This window comes from Salminus brasiliensis, chromosome 24 (assembly GCF_030463535.1).
Source record: "Salminus brasiliensis chromosome 24, fSalBra1.hap2, whole genome shotgun sequence".
NCBI classification, from domain to species: Eukaryota; Metazoa; Chordata; class Actinopteri; order Characiformes; family Bryconidae; genus Salminus; species Salminus brasiliensis.
In genome coordinates, this window is record NC_132901.1 from 26088135 (window position 1) to 26109465 (window position 21331).

Genomic DNA, 21331 nt, shown 5'->3' on the forward strand with positions numbered 1-21331 from the left:
ATTTTTTGGCTCAGGATTTCCCACTCCTTAATAAAGATTAAAGAAATACATTTTAAAAAGCATTTAAAATATGTATTTTAATTAATATTTAAAATAATACTAAACAAAGAATAATTAAAATAGCAAACATAATAAATACATAAAAATAAAATAAAATAAATGCAAGGCTACATAAACATGTTTTCAGTTGCTTCTAAAAAAACACTAACTGATGAATATTAACTGGTAAAACTGGTAAACATGTGAAAAGATCTTGACGCAGACCTTAATGTTCATGAAACTGACAGAAGTATGAATGTGATCTGGGCTTCACTGGGCTGAACTCACCCCATGTGCTCCCTGTACTGTGCGTATGAGGTTCAGCCCCTTCCACACATAGATATCTCCGTTCAGAGCACCCGAGTAGGTGAGGTCGTCTTTCGCTGCTGCTACACACAGGATGGTCTGAAGATCTCCGGTCTTGCCGAAGATGCCTCGCTTGGGTGTCAGTGCATTTCCACACATCGCCCAGAACTGCAGACAGACAGGATACAAGACACAGAAATGAGAGTATGGATATGGAAACAGTGTGAATTTAGGTTTAGGTTGAACAAAACTAATAAATAAATAATTATTCAAAATAAATGTAAAATTGAGGGAAATAAAATTTATCATTAATAAGGAATTATTTATTTGTATCTAAATCAGAAAATCAGAGAAAAAATCAGAAATTAAAATAATCAAATCATTAAAAATGTTGAATTTTGCAATAATACTGATTTTACAAATACACCAGACGCACAGACGCACCCTCACAACTGAGAACGACAGTCGGCATGGCATCTAATTATGTATATAGTCACTATCATGCAAAACTTCAAAATGACTGCAGGGGAAGTGAATGTAAAAACAAACCCAAATCCAGGATTTCTGTTCAATCAATCAATCAATCAATCAATCAATCCAACTTTATTTATTTATTTATTTATTTCACAGGTGATTGGTCTATCCATCATGAATGAAAAGCTGGCAGATTAACATCATGTTAAAAAGAGAGAAAACAGGAAAAACACTCAAAGTGTGATTTGTATTTACTGCAGTGGAGTAAAAGTGAATTTCACTACATAACTGTAGGGGCAGACACAAGAAAGGTCACAGAAGTATTCACAGAAGCTTGTTTAGTCTTGTGAAGAGAATTTTATAAAAATATGAATCAATACATTAATAAATCAAATCAAATGTATTTGTATAGCACTTTCTACAACTGAGGTTTTTACATAGCAGCTTTCCAGGAACCCAGTGATAAAACAAGAGACCACATACAACCTAAAAAACAGGCTCACAAGGAGGGACCCATCGTCCTCTGATCAAAACGACTGAAAATTAATAATTTAATCAATAAATTATTGATAAAAGTCACAGTACCACCACCAAGTCTGTTCTACTGCTCAGGTGTGCTGATATCCTCATAATATAATACAATGAATATAATTACAGTGGTGATAGTAAGATTAATGAAATGAATGATGATGGTTATTGGTGGTAATAATAATAATAATAATAATAATAATAATAAAAATAATAATAGCAAAGAATACATAATGATTAGAAATTCTAATTAATTTATTAGTGGTAGTATTTACTGTACCAAACAAAATATCTTGGCATGTTTTATTACCCAATAATAATAATTACTTGCAAATCAATTGTTATGGGGTTATATGGATAAATAATATTTACTGGGATGCTGTATTCACCCCACCCATCCAAACAACCAATAAAAGTATGACTATGTACTTTGGTGTATTAGTATCTGACATTAAGGCTGTATATCATTTCATCATATTTGTCATTCGTCATCGTAATGTAGATATTCACAATATTCCCATTGCAGTACAATGTATATAATTTTTAATATTACAATAACAATTGCAAAAAAAAGACTGCAGATATCGTGCAGCCCTAGCCTCAATACTGCAGTGATTCAGTGACCTCACCTTGATATGCTTGACCCCACAGCTAACTAGACGGTTCTGCTGAAATGGATCCCATGTGATGTCAAATATCTAGAACAGACACGAATAAATCCAGTTAAATCCTTAAAGAGAAAACCTGGGTTCTTCTGTTCCACACAGACATGAGACCTTTCCTCCACCAAGTCCTCACCCTGTCGGAGTGGCCTGTTGCAGTGGCGATGACTTTGCCTCTCTTCCAGTCCCAAACACACACAGTATTTTTAGCATCCAAGCCTACAGACACCAACCGCTAGGAACAGAAAGAGAGAGAGAGAGAGAGAGAGAGAGGGAGAGAGAGGGAATAACAATGAGCATTCATTCAGCTAAATCTCACACTCGGTTAACGAGGGGCAGACGAGGGGAAAGGGTGGGACGCAAGTTCAGTTAACACGTTTAAAATGAGAGAGGCTTGTGAAAAGTTAGGACACCCCATGAAAACCTTTTCAGTCTTTTTGGACATGTTTAAACATCTGGACATTCAACAATTATGACGTAATGTCGTTAAAAACTATTTGTACTATTTATTTATTTATTTTTATCCAAATTGTCTCCCCAATTTAGCTGAGCCAATTTACCCTCCCACTCACTAGGACCTTATCCCCCCGAACCCCTGATCACTTGCAATGCTCCCAACAATACGAGAGAGAGGACACGTACATGCCTCCTCCAATACATGCAAAGTCAGCCACAGCATCACTAGGCAGCTCACATGGAAATGCCGGATCCCCAGCTTTGACACATCAGCCAACAGACGCCGGTGCTGGCCAGCATCACAACAGTGGAGGAGAAGTGACTGGGAGAGAGAGCACCATCTACCCACACATGAGCATGGTCACAGAGCATGGCCAATTGTGCTCTCTCAGGCTCCGGCTGCTGATGGCAAAGCAGCATGACCTGGGATCCTCTGGTCTGCTCTTGATGGTTGAAGTGAGTGATGAAGAAGATCACCATGGCCAGATCAAAAGAGCTCTCTGAGGCCTTCAGAAAGAAGATTGGAGGTGCAGAGGAGTCTGGGAAGGGGTTTAAACAGATCTCAGAACAGTTAGAAATCAGCCGCTGTTCCACTATCCGCTAGATCATTTACTAGTGGATCAGCTGACAAACATGGCCAGGTCAGGCCTTCCCAGCAAGTAGCAGGAAGCAGGACCAAGCTACCATGATGAACTTACAGCCTCTGTGATGGCCAATTGTGCTCTCTCAGGCTCTGGCTGCTAATGGCAAAGCAGCATGACCTGGGATCCTTGGGCCGTAGTGTCAGTCTAGATTCCTCAGTCTAGTCTGTTCATTTATTACTGTAATGTGTAGAATTAGACTCAACATGGCCAGGTGAGACCGTCCTAGCATGTTCAGCCCAGCAGCAGAGCAGAACCACAAGATGAGTAAGGAAGGTCATCAGGGTAGCAGGAAGCTTTTAGCACCTACCATCAGAAAGAGACCAAATTTTGATTTTCATGGGAGGTAAAAGCATCAGGGCGAGACCAAAGATTGGCAGAGAAACCTAAACAAAGACCAGAACTTCTGGACCAACATGCTCTGGATAGATGAATCCCAGGTTGAATTGTTTGGAAGTGGTTCTAGAGGACAAGAACCCATTCCACCTGTGAAGCATGGAGGTGGAAATGTCATGGTTTGGGTGTCAGGGTCTGGCAAAAGATCTCCATCATAGAATCTACTATGAATTCTTTATTGTATCAGATGGTGCTTGAAGAAAAAAGATGAGCCCAACCACCTTGACCATCAACAACCAGCTTAGACCATCTAAAAACAAGCTATCATCAAAAGATGGCCTTCAGGACAAGTGTCCTTAAGGACACTGAGATAACTGGTGACAATTCAGCTCAAGGCTCATTACTGTCCCCAAGACAGACCAACATGATGGCGGCATACTGCCATGACCACACACTTTTCTCTTCTAGATGCTAACAGAAACGCAGACGCTAATGCCTCAAATCCGGCTGTCACACCTTTGACTTCATTAAAGTGAGCATCTGTCTGCACCGGCTGCCTTATTATTCACATGCAGTGAATCCAAGGCCACAAGTAAAGCCCTGTTTCAGACAGAGCCAACCGCAGACCTCAGCTCTGTGGCGCTAGCCAGAGACGCTGATCCCAGACATGCTTGAGAGAAAATCTATTTTAGAGGGAACACATGGCAACAGGGAAAGGCCACGGTGGCTTTATTCCCGGCTGAGACGCCTTGCACTCAATGTTTGGCCACACTGAGTTCAGTTTTAGCTGCATGGCGCTTTTTCACAAGACTGCCACGAATTAACCTGCACGGAAATTCGTATCCAGGTCCATAATGAACGAGCCAGAGCTGACGCCAAGAAGTCAAGAAGGTGGTCAAGAAGGTGCAAGGGAACTCAAAGAACAATGCTAAGATGCTAACTGGTTTTATTCAAATAGGAATTTGTAGACGCAACATCTTCATGGGTGTTAGGATTAGGGTTCCAAAAGGGTGGAAGATTTTAGATTAATTTCCAGTAAATTACTGGCACATTTCCATGAAATCATCTGGACATATGCTGTACATGTCTCAACAGCTATACAGTGTCTAATGTGCCTGGGCTCGGGGAGCAGCTTTGCTTCTCAACTGTTTCGGTATCATATCTAACTATATGTACATTTCTCACCTTTAGCTTCAAATATTTCCATTTTATTCCCATTAATTCCTGTTATTTCCTGTTAATTTCCCAACTTTCAAAATTCCCAGAATTTTGCAACCCTAGTTAAGATGGTCCCAGTTAATATGAGGTAAGGGCAATGTGGTAGGACAGCCAAGAACATGAGCTCCTTGTTAAATCTGCACTATTTCAGGCTACATTTGTTACAGTGTTGAATTAGAATTAGAAAAAAAATAATTTCACATGGCCATAAGTATTTAGACCCTTTGCTATGACACCTAAAATAGCTCTGGGGGGCTTCCATCTTTGAGATGTTTCTACCCCTTGATTGGAGTCCACCTTTGGTAAATTCAGTTGTTTGAACATGATTTGGATGGCAATCAATGATTAGCAATCAATGATTATCAATGATGATGATCAATCAATAAAGCATATCAGAGCTAAAACCAAGCCATGATGAGAAAACGAACTGCTTGTAGAGGATTGTGTAGAGGCATAGATCTGGAGAAGGCCACAAAAAATCTGCTGCACTGAAAGTTCCCAAGAGCACAGGCCTACACCATTCATAAATGGAAGTACAAGGACTTTTCCTTCAGCTGGTCGCCCCACCAAACTAAGTAATGGTGGAAAAGGGCCTTGGTTAAAAAAAAAAAAAAAGAACCCATTGGTCACTCTAGCTGAACTCCAAAAATCCTGTGTGCAGATGGGACAATCTTCTAGATCGTCAACCATCACTGAAGTGCTCCACCAATCTGGGCTTTATGGCCAGACAGAAGCCTATCCTCAGCAAAAGACACATGACACACTCTCAGACTGTGGGAAACAAGATTCTCTGGTCTGATAAAACCAAGATTGAACTTTTTTGACCTCAAAAGTCATGTCTGGAGGACAATGGCCCACAGCACACAGCCAAGACAAGACAGGAGTGGCTTAGGGACAACTCAGTGAATATCCATGAGTGTCCCAGCCAGAGCCTGGATTCGAGAAACCAGAATGGAGAAACCAACGGTGCCCATCCAACCTGACAGAGCTGCAGCCAAGAATAGCAGAAAATCCCAAATGCAGGTGAGCAAACATTGTGTCATCATACCCAATAAGACTGGAGGCAGTTATCACTGCCAAACATGCTTCAACTAATACAAATACTCAAGTATTGAGGAAAGTGTCTGAATTTCACTTTTATGTATTATTTTTTATTTTAGCACAAGGCTATACATTGACCTTTACCTGTGTTTACTCAACTAAACGTAAGTACACTTATCTATTTAATATCACAGACTTTTAATAACTGACATATTAACAATTACCACCACAAATGCTGATGACATGACTCATTATTGCATTATTGAATAAGGGGGGGGGGGGGGGTCACTGTAGCATTCAGCCAACATAAGGCCATACTCAGCAGCACTTGCTCTTACCCCCTTCAACTCTGAGGCCAGGCAGCAATCCATTATATAAAATATAACTGCATACCTAAGAGAAGGTAGCCAGGGTGAACGACTACATGCTGGTGGTAAATGAGGGGAGTAGACATGTCCAGTATGCAAACAGATGGTGCCAGTAAACCAATGGAAATGGTGCGCTATCTACCCACACATTACCCAATTGTGCTCATTCAGGCTCCGGCTGCTGATGGCGAAGCAGCACGTTTTATTAGCACATTTATTACTACATGGTTAGAACATGGTTGGAGAGGATTATTCTGGAGGGGTCTGTCTTATTTAAACCTCAGTTATTTAGTCTGCTCTTGTTAATTGTGGTGAAGATCACTATCATGGCCAGATCCAAAGAGCTCTCTGAGGCCTTCAGAAAGAAGCTTGCAGATGCAGAGGGAAGTCTGGGAAGGGGTTTAAATGAAAAGATCTCAGAACAGTTAGAATCAGCCACTGTTCCACTGTCCACTAGATCATTTACAAGTGAAACACCTGACCAACATGGCCAGGTCAGGACGTCCCAGCAAGTTCAGCCCAAGCGAGGTAGGATGAGGTCATCATAGTAGCAGGTAGCTCCTAGCACAGTTGATGGGAACCTATGGGAAAGCTGTGGGTTTTACTAATCAAGGTTGCACTGCCCAAACATAAAGCATGCAAATTCATCCCCAAGCCCCCCAAACTGCCAGTGGCTAATGAAATTAGTTGTGGGCGTGGCCATGCCAGAACGTACCTTAGGTTAAAAAAACACTATAACACCATGCATATATGTTCAGATGCAGTCACACCAGCTTTATTTAACCTCCTTTTTATGTATTGATACCAGACTGGTGTCATCTCTAAATATTTACTCCACAGTTTGCCCTTCTTGATGTAGCCAATTAGCCAGCTCCCCGAGCTTCGCCCCACAGCTCGACTGTGGCAAACAGCTGAGGGCTCTGCAGCCGCAGCTTTTGAAGCCATTGGTCACGCAGCACAGCTCAGCACCTCAGCACGTTCAGAACAGCTCTGCTCTACCACATGGCCTTGCAGATGCCTGTCAGATGGCTGAACTGCATATTGAAAAACGGTCCTTCCTCCCAGAATGAGTCCTTGCAGAGCTCTGGCCACTAACAGCACATGGATACAGCAGTTTACACGAACGCCAGCTGCTTTATCGGTTAATGTCGAGACCTTTGCACAGCTCAACAAGCCATTATGGATAAGCGTAGGACGCTCACCCTGCCGGATAAGAAGCCTTCACTCTAAAGCTCCCCCTGGACCCCTTAATCCACTCCCACAATCCAGTGAGTTACAATAACAAAAGACATGCACTATACGTCCAAAAGTTTGTGGACACCCCTTCTCATGAATGCACTCAGCTACTTAAAGTGGCACCTATTGCTGACACAGATGTGCCAGATGTGCACACACACAGCTTGTCTAGTCCCTGAGGGGTATAGGGGAGTATCAAGCATTGAGCTGTGGAGCAGTGGAAGAGGATGGATGGTGCTCCCTCCAGTACCTTTGGAGTGTTTGTTGCAGGGACCCGCCGAGAATATAGATTTTGAGACTTTCAAGAGGTCCTAAGAGCTAACTAGAAAGTCTTTGACCCCCAGGACCTCCGTATTTCGCAACTAGCACAATATGTATAAGATCATAGGGCCTACAAATGACCACTGAGAGAGCCTCACCTCACCGGTGTCAGCGCTGAAGGCCAGACAGGCCACTCCATGCGAGTGGGCATCTTTAAGGATGGAGAGGGTCTGAATGTTGAACGTGTCCCACACACAGATATAGGGATCCTTCCCGACCTGTCCTGTCGCTACCAGAGATCTTTCCGGATGCAGGGCAAGGCTGTTGGAGAGAGAAAGAAAGAGGGGTTATACAAAGTTCTATAATATCATTTTTATCAAGTGAAAATAAAGGAACAATATCCAAAAGTTTGTGGACAGTAAGAATCAGAGACACCAAACAGTGAAGGCTACACAACTGGGTCAGAACACCCTCCAAAACATCCGAAAGGTCTTGTGGGGTGCTTCCAGTATGCAGTGGTCAGTACCTACCAAAAGTGCTGCAAGTAAGGGCAACCTGGGGACCAGCGACAGGGTCATGGACACCTAAGTGAGGTCCCACCTCACAACTTTTAGGACATTTTGGTGCTACAGATACCACAGGACACCTTCAGTGGTCTTGTGGAGCTTGGGGAGCTGTTTTCTACACAATTTAGATCGCCCCCCATTAGACGCAACACCCCCGTCAGGGCGAGACCAACACACGTCCCCTCCGACACGTGGCCAGCCAGCCACGCTTTTTTTTCAAACTGCTGCAGATGCCGATGCTGATGCGGCGTCACCAGGCAACCAACCAACCAGAGCGCCTGGAGGGAAGCGCCGTATACCCGGCTCTGGTATAGTGATGTCGGGGGATAGCGCCATCTACCCACCCTTGAGAGCCTTGAGAGAGCAAGGCCAACCGCGCTCTCTCGAGGCCCCTAGCAGCGTGATCGGGATACGAACCGACGATGCTCTGATCACAGTCACAGCGCCTTAGTCCGCTGGACCACCCGGGGCCTTGCAGGTAGTTTTAATGTTTTGGCTGTTTATGACATAATATCCATGACCTGCTCTGGAAAGTAGGCCACTCACTGAGTCTCAGTCTCCTGTGGAACATCATCTCCGACAGTTCCCTGCTGAGCAACAGCTCCCATGTCCATCATAACCGGCAAGTCGGTCTGAGCGCCCCATAGACTTCAACACAGCCGCGGAAAAGCCCTGCTAAGGTCCCTTGCTTCCTCTCAGGAGAAAGAGATCAGATAACAGCTCTGCCAAATTGAGGCTCGGGTTGGCTGGGCTCTGCCTCGCTGCCTCGATGCGCTATAAATACATAATGGCATTGTTATGGCAGGAGTCTGAGCCCATGCTGGGACACACGGGGACGCCGGGGAGCAGTCAGGCGCTATTAGATGAGCAATGAGCTGAGGAGGAAGAGGAAGACGGCGACCTTGACCAGATGGCCTCTATAATCTCCTACAGAAAACACACTCAGGTGGTTCAGATGTAAGTGATAAGCTTGTAATTATGTCTGGAACATATACACTAGATGGACAAAAGTATTTGGACACCTGCTCATTCACTGTTTCTTCTGAAATGAACTGTCTCTACTGTACAGAGTAGAAGACTCTGCTCGATTTTGGAGGAGTACTGCTGTGAGGTCTGGATGATGGATGATTACCACCCCACCGCACTGCTGCACAGCTCAATGCTGGGGGGCTTTGTACCCCTCTAGCGCACATCTGGGATTAGGCATGGAGCTAATAGGCTCATGTCTATCTGCTCCAGAGAGTCCTATTCTATTGGCAATACTTCTTCCTCTACAGGGACGAGACCAGCTGTGTGTGCATTTGCACATCTGTGTCACTTCAATTTTGCTGGTCAGGACATATGCAGCTAGCTAGCTAGCGCTAGCTTAACCACTTTTATAGCAGGGTAGAGTATAATGGCCCTATTGGACCCATGTGTTCTTCTATTAGCCATTTAGCCACTAGCCTACAGCCTGAGACTGTTTGTTTTTAGCTTTAGCTTTAGCATTTAGCTTTTGTTGTTCTCTGGGTGACCAGTTTGGCCATGTTGGTCTTGCTGGTCACTCAGCTTGGTTGGTTATGATTGCTCTAGCTTTTTTACCATCAGCTATATAACTTCTTTAGCTGAGGTTAGCTAGATGTTAACAACTCTAGCTGAGGTTAGTTAGATGTTAACTACTCTAGCTAAGGTTAGTTAGATGTTAACTACTGTAGCTGAGGTTAGTTAGATGTTAACTACTCTAGCTGAGGTTAGTTAGATGTTAACTACTCTAGCTGAGGTTAGTTAGATGTTAACTACTGTAGCTGATGTTAGTTAGATGTTAACTACTCTAGCTAAGGTTAGTTAGATGTTAACTACTGTAGCTGAGGTTAGTTAGATGTTAACTACTCTAGCTAAGGTTAGCTAGATGTTAACTACTGTAGCTGAGGTTAGCTAAACGTTAACTACTCTAGCTGATGTGAGCTATACATTAACTACTCTAGCTGATGTTACCTATACGTTAACTACTCTAGCTGATGTGAGCTAAACGTTAACTACTCTAGCTGATGTTACCTATACGTTAACTACTCTAGCTGATGTGAGCTAGACGTTAACTACTCTAGCTGATGTTACCTATACGTTAACTACTCTAGCTGATGTTACCTATACGTTAACTACTCTAGCTGATGTGAGCTATACGTTAACTACTCTAGCTGATGTTACCTATACGTTAACTACTCTAGCTGATGTGAGCTAGACGTTAACTACTCTAGCTGATGTTACCTATACGTTAACTACTCTAGCTGATGTGAGCTAGATGTTAACTACTCTAGCTGATGTTACCTATACGTTAACTACTCTAGCTGATGTTACCTATACGTTAACTACTCTAGCTGATGTGAGCTAGACGTTAACTACTCTAGCTGATGTTACCTATACGTTAACTACTCTAGCTGATGTTACCTATACGTTAACTACTCTAGCTGATGTGAGCTAAACGTTAACTACTCTAGCTGATGTGAGCTAGACGTTAACTACTCTAGCTGATGTTACCTATACATTAACTACTCTAGCTGATGTTACCTATACGTTAACTACTCTAGCTGATGTGAGCTAGATGTTAACTACTCTAGCTGATGTGAGCTAGACGTTAACTACTCTAGCTGATGTGAGCTAAACGTTAACTACTCTAGCTGATGTTACCTATACGTTAACTACTCTAGCTGATGTGAGCTATACGTTAACTACTCTAGCTGATGTGAGCTAGACGTTAACTACTCTAGCTGATGTGAGCTAGACGTTAACTACTCTAGCTGATGTTACCTATACGTTAACTACTCTAGCTGATGTGAGCTAGATGTTAACTACTCTAGCTGATGTGAGCTAGACGTTAACTACTCTAGCTGATGTGAGCTAAACGTTAACTACTCTAGCTGATGTTACCTATACATTAACTACTCTAGCTGATGTGAGCTAGACGTTAACTACTCTAGCTGATGTGAGCTAGACGTTAACTACTCTAGCTGATGTTACCTAAACGTTAACTACTCTAGCTGATGTTACCTATACGTTAACTACTCTAGCTGATGTGAGCTAAACGTTAACTACTCTAGCTGATGTTACCTATACGTTAACTACTCTAGCTGATGTGACCTATACGTTAACTACTCTAGCTGATGTTACCTATACGTTAACTACTCTAGCTGATGTGAGCTAGACGTTAACTACTCTAGCTGATGTTACCTATACGTTAACTACTCTAGCTGATGTTACCTATACGTTAACTACTCTAGCTGATGTGAGCTAGACGTTAACTACTCTAGCTAATGTGAGCTAAACGTTAACTACTCTAGCTGATGTGAGCTAGACGTTAACTACTCTAGCTGATGTGAGCTAAATGTTAACTACTCTAGCTGATGTGAGCTAGACGTTAACTACTCTAGCTGATGTGAGCTATACGTTAACTACTCTAGCTGATGTGAGCTAGACGTTAACTACTCTAGCTGATGTGAGCTAAACGTTAACTACTCTAGCTGATGTTACCTATACGTTAACTACTCTAGCTGATGTGAGCTAAACGTTAACTACTCTAGCTGATGTGAGCTAAACGTTAACTACTCTAGCTGATGTTACCTATACGTTAACTACTCTAGCTGATGTTACCTATACGTTAACTACTCTAGCTGATGTGAGCTAGACGTTAACTACTCTAGCTGATGTGAGCTATACGTTAACTACTCTAGCTGATGTGAGCTAAACGTTAACTACTCTAGCTGATGTTACCTATACGTTAACTACTCTAGCTGATGTTACCTATACGTTAACTACTCTAGCTGATGTGAGCTAGACGTTAACTACTCTAGCTGATGTTACCTATACGTTAACTACTCTAGCTGATGTTACCTATACGTTAACTACTCTAGCTGATGTTTGTTAGATGTTAGAAATTCTAGCTAATGTTAGCTAGCCATGAACTACTTCAGCTGTTGTTGGCTAGATATTAACTACTGTAGCTGATGTTAATTAGATGTGTACTACTCTAGCTGATCAGAGTAGCACCATTAGAGTTAAGTCATTTTATACGTTATCTTATTAATTATTAATCAAAACCAAACTGGACTGATTGGAATTATAAAATAATCATTACTCAAAAACTGAAATTAGATTTTTGCCACCCATCACACTCTTATTAAAGCCTGAATATGCATCACAAAGCACCTCGTTCAGAGGGTAGAATCTCATCACGACCCAAACAGGGAAAGCCCAAAATGAGCTCTGAAGGAGACCCGATGCCAGGCAGCAACCAAGCCAGCCTACAGGTTGGTTTCCCTGACAACCGGCGGACCAGGCGGGGTGCTGGCATTAAAAGCTGGAACGGAGCTGCAGGTAGGTCAAACTTCAATGCACTGACCCAATAAAAGGTCACAGACATTTTTTTAACACCATGTCTCAAAATACTGTTCACGTGTGAAGACGTCGCCAACTAATCGACTATGCAATCACCTGCAGACTTTGAAGGCAGTTAGTTGTTGCAGCCCTATGTTTAAGTACAGGGTAATGCACCATCCTACAACCTGATCTGACATGAAATCAGAAAGGCCACGTCTCCCATATCCCCTCCTAAAATTGCACCTATTGAGTACCTAATTACGCCTTCATGTCTACAGGTGCATAGATATCATTTTGGTGTGGGTATCAATAGGACTGGTTAGGACTAAGTTTTGTCCTATAATAATAATTTTGCATAAAATCAAAAAGGCCTCCTTCTAAAACTGCACCAGTGTATGTACCTTTTACCCCTGCCTGATATATTAGCAGATTTAATTTGGGCTTAGGTGTCAGACTAAGTGTGGCCTATCAGTGGTTAGAATATAATATAGCCAGGTATCATGTTGGCTTTGGTATCTGAGATTCAGCTCTTGACGAGATCTGTGCTCTCCGGCTGACCTGATTCCAGACTCCTTCCCGCAGACGTGCTCACAGTAGGGACTGATGAAATTGTTTAGTGAGCCCGCTGGGTCGCTCCTAAGCGGAACAGAAACGGGGCTAATGCAGCCCTTCCTCCTTAGACAGGTTTTATTCTCCACTCTCTGTCTCACAGCAGCAGCTTTCCTATTCTTCTCCTCTCTGCTCGCTCGTCCTCACCTCCTCCTGCTCGCTCTATTTATGTGATCCTTGAAAATGGGTGCTGTGTGTGAGACAGGGAAAGCCTCTCTCATAGTGAGGAGGATCCCACGAGTCATCTTTGAGCTCCTGGAAATGCCTATTAACCCTTAAAACCCTAAAGGCCTGAATGTAGCCTATATTTCAATTCTCCACCCTCAAACAATGTAAGTTACATATTTGATTCATACACTTAATCTTTTATCACTGATACTGAATCATTTATAGTAGATACAGAACTATTTATAATTGATACTGAATCATTTATAGTATATAATGAATCATTTATAGCAGATAATGAATCATTTATAGTAGATACAAAACTATTTATAATTGATACTGAATCATTTATAGTAGACACTAAATAATTTATAGTAGATATAGGATTATTTAGTAGATATAGGGTTATTTAGATAGATACTGAATCATTTATAGTATATAGTGAATTATTTAGTAGATATTGGATTATTTATATAGAGACTGAATCATTTATAGTATATAGTGAATTATTTATAGAAGAAAATGAATAATGTATAGTACATGCCAAATCATTTATAGTAAATACTGAATTATTTATAATATATACTGAATCATTTAATGTATACACTAAATTGTGTATAGTGGAAAATGCACGCTTTATAGTCAATACTAAATCATATATTGTAGATGTGGAATCATGTATACTTAATAGTAGAGACTAAATCATTTATAGTATATACTGAATCATTAATACTAGACACTGAATCATTTATATTAGATAATAGTTTATGGTAGATATTGAATCATTTATACTAGACACTGAATCATTTATAGTAGATAATGCATAGTTTACAGTAGATAATTATTTATAGTAGATACTAAATTATATATAGTACACATAGCATCAATTTTAGTAGATGATACATTGTTTATAATAATTACTAAATTTATAACAGATAACGTAATTTGTAAACACTGACTCATATATTGTAGATACCGAATCATTTACTGGAGTTACTGAAGTTTAAAGCAGCATTATGTAAATATTGTTTTTTGTATCTGGACACCAAATACAGTTAGGAAGTGTAATTCACTTTAACACCACTGCAGTAAATACACATCATGCTTTGAGCGCTCTGAAGCTGCTGTTTTAAGGTTGTGTAGCTTTATTGTGTCTCTTAACCACAAAAACTTTCCAGGTCCTCTCAACCTTTGACCTCAGCCCTAATTAGGTCAGCACTATGCCCAGCCTGCTCGTAATTAGTGTGAAACCTCGTCAGATTGCTGGGGGAAGCCATCATCTGTTCCTATATAAAAAAAAAAAGGGGCGGGCAGAAATACACCCATCTATTATTATCTGGCACAGAAGAGTTGGGTTAAAAATAGCCCAGAGTGAGTGAGGAGGCTTCCAATGTAGAGAGCAGTAACCCTATTCAGAAAACGCTACAGCCTCAGGAGGAGTGAGAGAGCGCGAGAGAGTGAATGAGTGAAAGTAACTGAGCGAAAGTAAACGCAACAGAACGAGAGGAAGCTTTCACCGTTCGCTTCAGAAACCTCGGCCTCGGGTTACAAACTGCAGGACTTTTCAGAGACATCGACCCGTAGATTACAGTTATACACACCAGAGGACTCACTCAAAGGACTCACTCATGCACACCAGGGGAGAACCATGATGATTAGAACCAGGCCTTCAGTTCAGGCCAGACCAGCCATGAGCTTTAACATGTGATACCTGACTTAATGCACTTTAAGGTATGCTTGGGATCATCGTCCTGTTACAAGGTCCAATGACACCCAAGCTTCATTTTCATCACCAAAGGCCTGATGTTTTCTCCTAGGATTTCCTGATACTTGACTGAATCTTGCCACCTGAATGCAGCAGATTTCCAGATCCAGAGGAAGCAGACTGTAGGCAGGGTGCTCCTCTCAGCAAATGCTTCATTCTTCCCCCTCCAGACATAGCACTGATCCATAGGCCCGAAAAGGTCCAGTTTAGTTTCATTCAACAAGGCAACAATGTTGCAGCAGCAAACGCAAGAATGTTAGTGAGCTTGAGGCCACCGCCCATGAGGAGTGCTGCCAGACGCTGGTGTCTGGCTGTGCATCATGTTTACAGCAGGCTAGAACAGCAGAAGGGGCTCGACTGGGTGCTAAAGGTGCTTGTGATGAAGGGGGTGAGCAATTATTTGTATTTTCTATTAGTTGTGTTGAGATATTTAAATTAGTCTTGTCTGACTAATTGGTTTATTGCAAACAGCTGAAAGCTAATTGTGAATATTTCCGATTGCAGCTGTAAAACAGTAAACAAAATCATCATGAAACAGAGCAACGTCTGATATAGTCCTAAAGTAAAGCAGAAAGTGGACTGCAGGACATTTTACAGTCTGAACAAGACCAGATGATCCTGTTTCTGCTGCCCTGCCTGGGTGGGTGCTTTAGAGGACAGAAAACCAGCACAGCACACAATATGACCGGTGACCGCAGAACAGCCTTGACCAGAGAACACCCCCAAAAAGACTGTGACCAAGCGTCAAAACATGCCACTCACTGTTCATACAGTGCATATATAGAAAATATAGAAATATTGGCCCCTTTTACAGTCTGCCAACACCACCTGTTCAGCACCCACCCAGGCAGTTTAGCTCCACCCACTCAAGCTAAAGCTATCAGCAGTGTTTCAGCAGTGTTTTTTAAATGAGGCGCAAATCACATATTTCACCTTTAAAGGGACGGAAACAGAAACAGCCTGTATAGGATAAACAGAGGTTGGAAGGTGAAGTGAGCTCCAGTGAAATGCAGGATTTCGGCCGTTCACACGATGATTTCACTGAATGCTGATTCCCTGCTGCTTCTCGAACGTGCTGTAACTCGGGCCTTTTTTCTGAGTGGACCAGAACTGGACCGGTGGCCCTGAGCACAGCGTCAGTGATCTCAGAGATAAAAGCCTAGCTGGCCACTTTCAGAGGGAAAACAGAGACTTGGGTTGCCAGAGACTGTAATCTTACACTCGCAGTGTGCCGAGAGGTGTTTTCCACTTAATTAGCCACCAGACACACGCTACGAGTCTACGCACACACATCCACAGATACTGTAGTTTATAACACACTGTAGTAACTACTGCCTAAAGCTTATTCTGTAGTTTAGAATATACTGTAGTTTATAACACACTGTAGTAACTACTGCCTAAAGCTTATTCTGTAATTTAGAATATACTGTAGTTTATAACACACTGTAGTAACTACTGCTTAAAGCTTATACTGTCGTTTATAACATATACTGTAGTTTATAACACTGTAGTTTATAACATACTGTAGTTAATAACATATACTATCATTTATAGCATATGCTGTGGTTTATAACACCATCACTTATACCATATCCTGTAGTTTATAACACACTGTAGTACCTACTGCTTAAAGCTTATTCTGTAGTTTAGAATATACTGTAGTTTATAACACACTGTAGTAACTACTGCTTAAAATGTATTCTGTAGTTTATAATATAATGTAGTTTATAACACTGTAGTTTATAACTTATTCTGTAGTTTATAACATACTGTGGTTTATAACATACTGTAGTAGCTGCTGCTTATAGCTTATACTGTAGTTTATAACATATACTATGATTTATAGCATATCCTGTAGTTTATAACATAATGTCGCTTATAGCATATAGTGTAGTTTATAACATACTGTTGTTTGTAGATGTGGAATCATGTATACTTTATAGTAGACACTGAATCATTTATAGTAGATACTGAATCATTTATACTAGACACTGAATCATTTATATTAGATAATAGTTTATGGTAGATACTGAATAATTTATAGTAGATAATGCATAGTTTACAGTAATCATTTACAGTAGATACTGAATTATATAAAGTACATATAGCATAAATTTTAGTAGATGAAGAATCGTCTATAATAGATAACAACAGATAACATACTGTTGTTTATAACATACTGTCGCTTATAGCATATACTGTTGTTTATAACGTACAGTAGTAAATACTGCTTATAGATTATACTATAGTTTATAACATACAGTAGTAACTACTGCTTATAGATTATACTATAGTTTATAACATGCTGTAGTAAATACTGCTTATAGCTAATATTATAGTTTATAAAATACTGTAGTTTATAACTTATTCTGTAGTTTATAACAGTGTAGCTTATAACATACTGTATCTTATAATTTATACTGTAGTTTAAAACACTAGTTTATAGCATATACTGTCATTTATAACATACTGTAGTTTATAACTTATTCTGTAGCATTTATAACTTATACTGTAGTTTATAACAGTGTAGCTTATAACATACTGTATCTTATCATTTATACTGTAGTTTAAAACACTAGTTTATAGCATATACTGTCATTTATAACATACTGTAGTTTATAACTTATTCTGTAGCATTTATAACTTATACTGTAGTTTATAACAGTGTAGCTTATAACATACTGTATCTTATCATTTATACTGTAGTTTAAAACACTAGTTTATAGCATATACTGTCATTTATAACATACTGTAGTTTATAACTTATTCTGTAGTATTTATAACATACTGTAGTTTATAACTTATTCTGTAGTATTTATAACTTATACTGTAGTAACTACTGCTTATAGATTATATTGTAGGTTATAACTTATATTATAGTTTATGACATACACTAGCGTTTATAGTTTACACTGTAGTTTATAGTATATACTGTAGTTTATAATATGAACAATAGTTTATACCATACAGGCTACTGTAGTTTATAACATGCTGTAGTTAATGAATTTACTAAAACAGGATTGAGCTCTGAGATGAACATAAATGGTAAAACCACACAAATTTACTAAATATTAATATAAAGTGTGTATATTAATAAATCTGAATATTTATGTTTATCTGATATAAAGTGGTAGTCTCTCTCTCTCTCTCTCTCCGATGAAGAGGCTGATGATGAGGATCTCCTCTCCTACCTGATGATGTCGTCGCTGTGTCCCAGGAAGAACTTCTGGGTGTGCTCCCGGGTGTTGTACACCACCCCGACCCCCGCCACGAAGTACACCACCTCCTTCCCCGCCGTGTAGAAGAGGTTGTTGCGGCACTGGTGTCCCCTGTAGCCATAGATCCACTCCAGCCTTAGCTGACAGCGGGGGGCGGTCCGGTCAGCCATGCCCCCCCCCAGCCCTGCTGTCTGTCTGTCTGTCTGTCTCTGGGTCTGTGTGTTTACTGGGCTGTTTAATATATTTATAAAGTTAAAAGTCAACAGGTAAAGTCACAACACGCGCCATGTGGCCTCCAGGGGGGGCTCCAGGTGAGAGGGCAGCTCACTCAGGCTGCTGGATGGTGCAGGACTTTAAAGGGAGGGTTCAAAGGGACGCCAAAGCCCATTTTGTGCTGGTTAGTGTTTTATGACTTGGCTCAGATTGGAGCTTTGAACTTTTTGAAGTAATACAAGTCATAGCCTTGTATTATAATACTTATATACAGATATATTTATATATATAAATATATTATTCACATGAAATAACATTATATATAAATGAAATACATGATATTACAATAAAATAAGTTCAAATAATTAATAATAATAATAACAATAATAAAAGTACTCCTGATAAAAGAACACAACCAAGAGAGGATTAATTCACCAATGTTAAAATATAATCCCCCATCCTAATCCTCAAATGCTCCACAAAGCATCAGACCGACCATTTTTGCTTATTTTTGGCAAAGAAATTCAAATAAAGCCCAAAACTGAGCAAAAAGCAGAGCTGAAATCTCACCACCATCCAGAACACTCCGCAGCTCTAACCTCGACCCGTCCCCGCGCCCCGAACCGAACCAGCCGCTGAGTTGTGATTCATCCTCCTCCTCATGAGCTCCGGTTCTCCTCAGGGAGAACACCCCCCCCCCTCAGCTTGAGGCTACCGAACCGCTCCGAGCCTCCAACCTCCACCCGAACTCACTGCGGTCCCCGTCCCCATAAACCCGCACCTCCGAGCGGATGCGACGAGCAGCTGCCACTGCGTTCACTCCGCGATTCGACTCGGTGTCGGTTCACTGAGAGAGCGAGAGCGAGACAGCGGCCACCAGCTGGACGCGACCAGACTCGATGGAGTCGATTTTCCAGAAGCACCCCCCCCCACCCACCCCTCCCCTTTCCCACGACCACCGAGCAGAGCCCCGCCCAGCTCGCTGCAAAGGTTCATGGGCAATGTAGGGTTTCGCGAACTACATACTTTCCGAACTACATTGACCAGAATGCAACGCGCCGCAGCTGTTCGTGGTGCTGAAACTGGCGCCTCGAGCGTTCAAGGAGATGGGGGGGGGGGGGGGGGTGCGAGAAACGTTCAACCAACGTTGATTTCTAACGTTGATTCAACAGCAGAGTGCGCCTGCAGAGTGAATCAGTGAATCTATGAATCAGTGAATCAGTGAATCAGTGCCGGGCTGTAAGCAGTGTGTGTGTTTTACTTGTTTAAACGTTGATTAAACGTTTAATTCAGGCCTGTTTTATATTCAACAGGGCGTCTAGACGTCAGGGACATATTGTGTAGTTATGAATTTAATAATTAATAAATAAATATAAACAAACAAACAAGTAAATAAATAAAGTATTCTCCATCTCCAAGCAGTTGATAAGCTGTTGAAATGTGTTGATAGCATAAAAATGTCTATGGGATTTCAGGTGGTTGCTATGGGGTTGCGTGGTGGTCCCCCAAGTGGTTGCTATGGGGCTTCTTGGTGGTCTCCCAAGTGGTTACTATGGGGCTTCTTGGTGGTCTCCCAAGTGGGTGCTATGGGTTTGCTTGGTAGTCTCCCAAGTGGTTGCTATGGGGTTGCTTGGTGGTCTCCCAAGTGGTTGCTATGGGGCTTCTTGGTGGTCTCCCAAGTGGTTACTATGGGGCTTCTTGGTAGTCTCCCAAGTGGGTGCTATGGGTTTGCTTGGCAGTCTCCCAAGTGGTTGCTATGGGGTTGCTTGGTGGTCTCCCAAGTGGGTGCTATAGGGTTGCTTGGTGGTCTTCCAACTAGGGAAATTTTTAGGTGATTATTTCAGGTGGTTGCTATGAGGTTGCTTGGTAATATCCCTTGTTATTGCTCTGGGGTTGCTTGGTGGTATCCATGGGCTTGCTTGGTGGTATCCCAAGTGGTTGGTTGCTATGAGGTTGCTAGGTGGTCTCCCAACTGGGGTGAAAATTAATTTCAGGTGGTTGCTATGAGGTTACTTAGTGATATCCCTGGTGAATGCTATGGGGTTGCTAAGCAATTGCTACTAATAATGGTAATAAAAACAACTAAAAAAGCACATTTCCTGAAGAAAATGCAGAACAGGTGCACAGCTTAAGTACCCTCACTTTGAGGCAGTTGCTAGGTTGTTACTTCATGGTTACTATGGTGAAAATGTATCCTCATCTATTGCTAAGTGTCCCTTTATCTTTTGCTAGGCTGCTATGGTATTTTTGGTGGTTGCTATGGTGCTGCTCAATATTATAATAATAATAATAACTGAAATAAAAGCACATTTGCTGGCAGAAATGCAGAATGTTTGCACAGCTTAGGAGGCCCCACTTTTAGGCAGTTGCTAGGCTGTTGCCAAGTGATCACTTGGGTTGCTATTTTACCCCAGGTTGTTGCTAAGGTGTTGATAAGTGGGTGCGATAGTGTTGCTAAGGCTGTTTCGTGGTGGGTAATATGATATTTCAGGTGGTGGCTATAGCGTTGCTAAAGTGTTTCTTGGTGGTGGTCGCAAAGGTATTTCAGGTGGTTGCTAAGCTGTTGCTAAGTGTACACACACAATGCAGTATTGTGTTAGCCACTTAAGAAAAGCCTTGAAGCATTGAATTGAACCATAAATGTGAATCACGTTAAAATAACCTGTTCTCTGGAGTGAAGGAGCTCCATCTAGCTCCACCCAGCTCCATCCAGCATCCATCCAGCACCTTTGGAATGAGTTGGGGTGGCAGACCCGATGCTCCAACATCAGCACCTGCCCTCCCTGCATAATGCATGTCTATTAGTACCCCTGATTTCAGATGAAACATTGGATGAGCACGAGTCTACAAACCTCTGGACTTCAGCCATACCAATCAGC

At 41.5% G+C, this 21331-nt stretch overlaps 1 protein-coding gene across 6 annotated transcripts in view; it reads right to left on the reverse strand.

Moving 5' to 3' along the window:
* LOC140546384 (echinoderm microtubule-associated protein-like 6) overlaps positions 1-19271 on the reverse strand; it is an 82920-nt gene extending 63649 nt beyond the window's left edge. For 2 of the 6 annotated variants that reach the window (XR_011978328.1, XR_011978327.1), the window contains exons 1-5: positions 18213-19271; positions 7725-7887; positions 2146-2244; positions 1977-2045; positions 328-513 (exon numbers count right to left, since the gene is read on the reverse strand). Coding sequence is in view for 4 of the 6 variants with exons in the window: in XM_072669584.1 (XP_072525685.1) it covers positions 328-513; positions 1977-2045; positions 2146-2244; positions 7725-7887; positions 18213-18409 (714 nt within the window). In the remaining 2 variants the exon portion in view is untranslated. The remainder of the gene's footprint in view (positions 1-327; positions 514-1976; positions 2046-2145; positions 2245-7724; positions 7888-18212) is intronic. The other 4 variants (XM_072669585.1, XM_072669583.1, XM_072669584.1 and 1 more) reach the window with 3 other exon arrangements.
* Positions 19272-21331: the final 2060 nt, after the last annotated feature.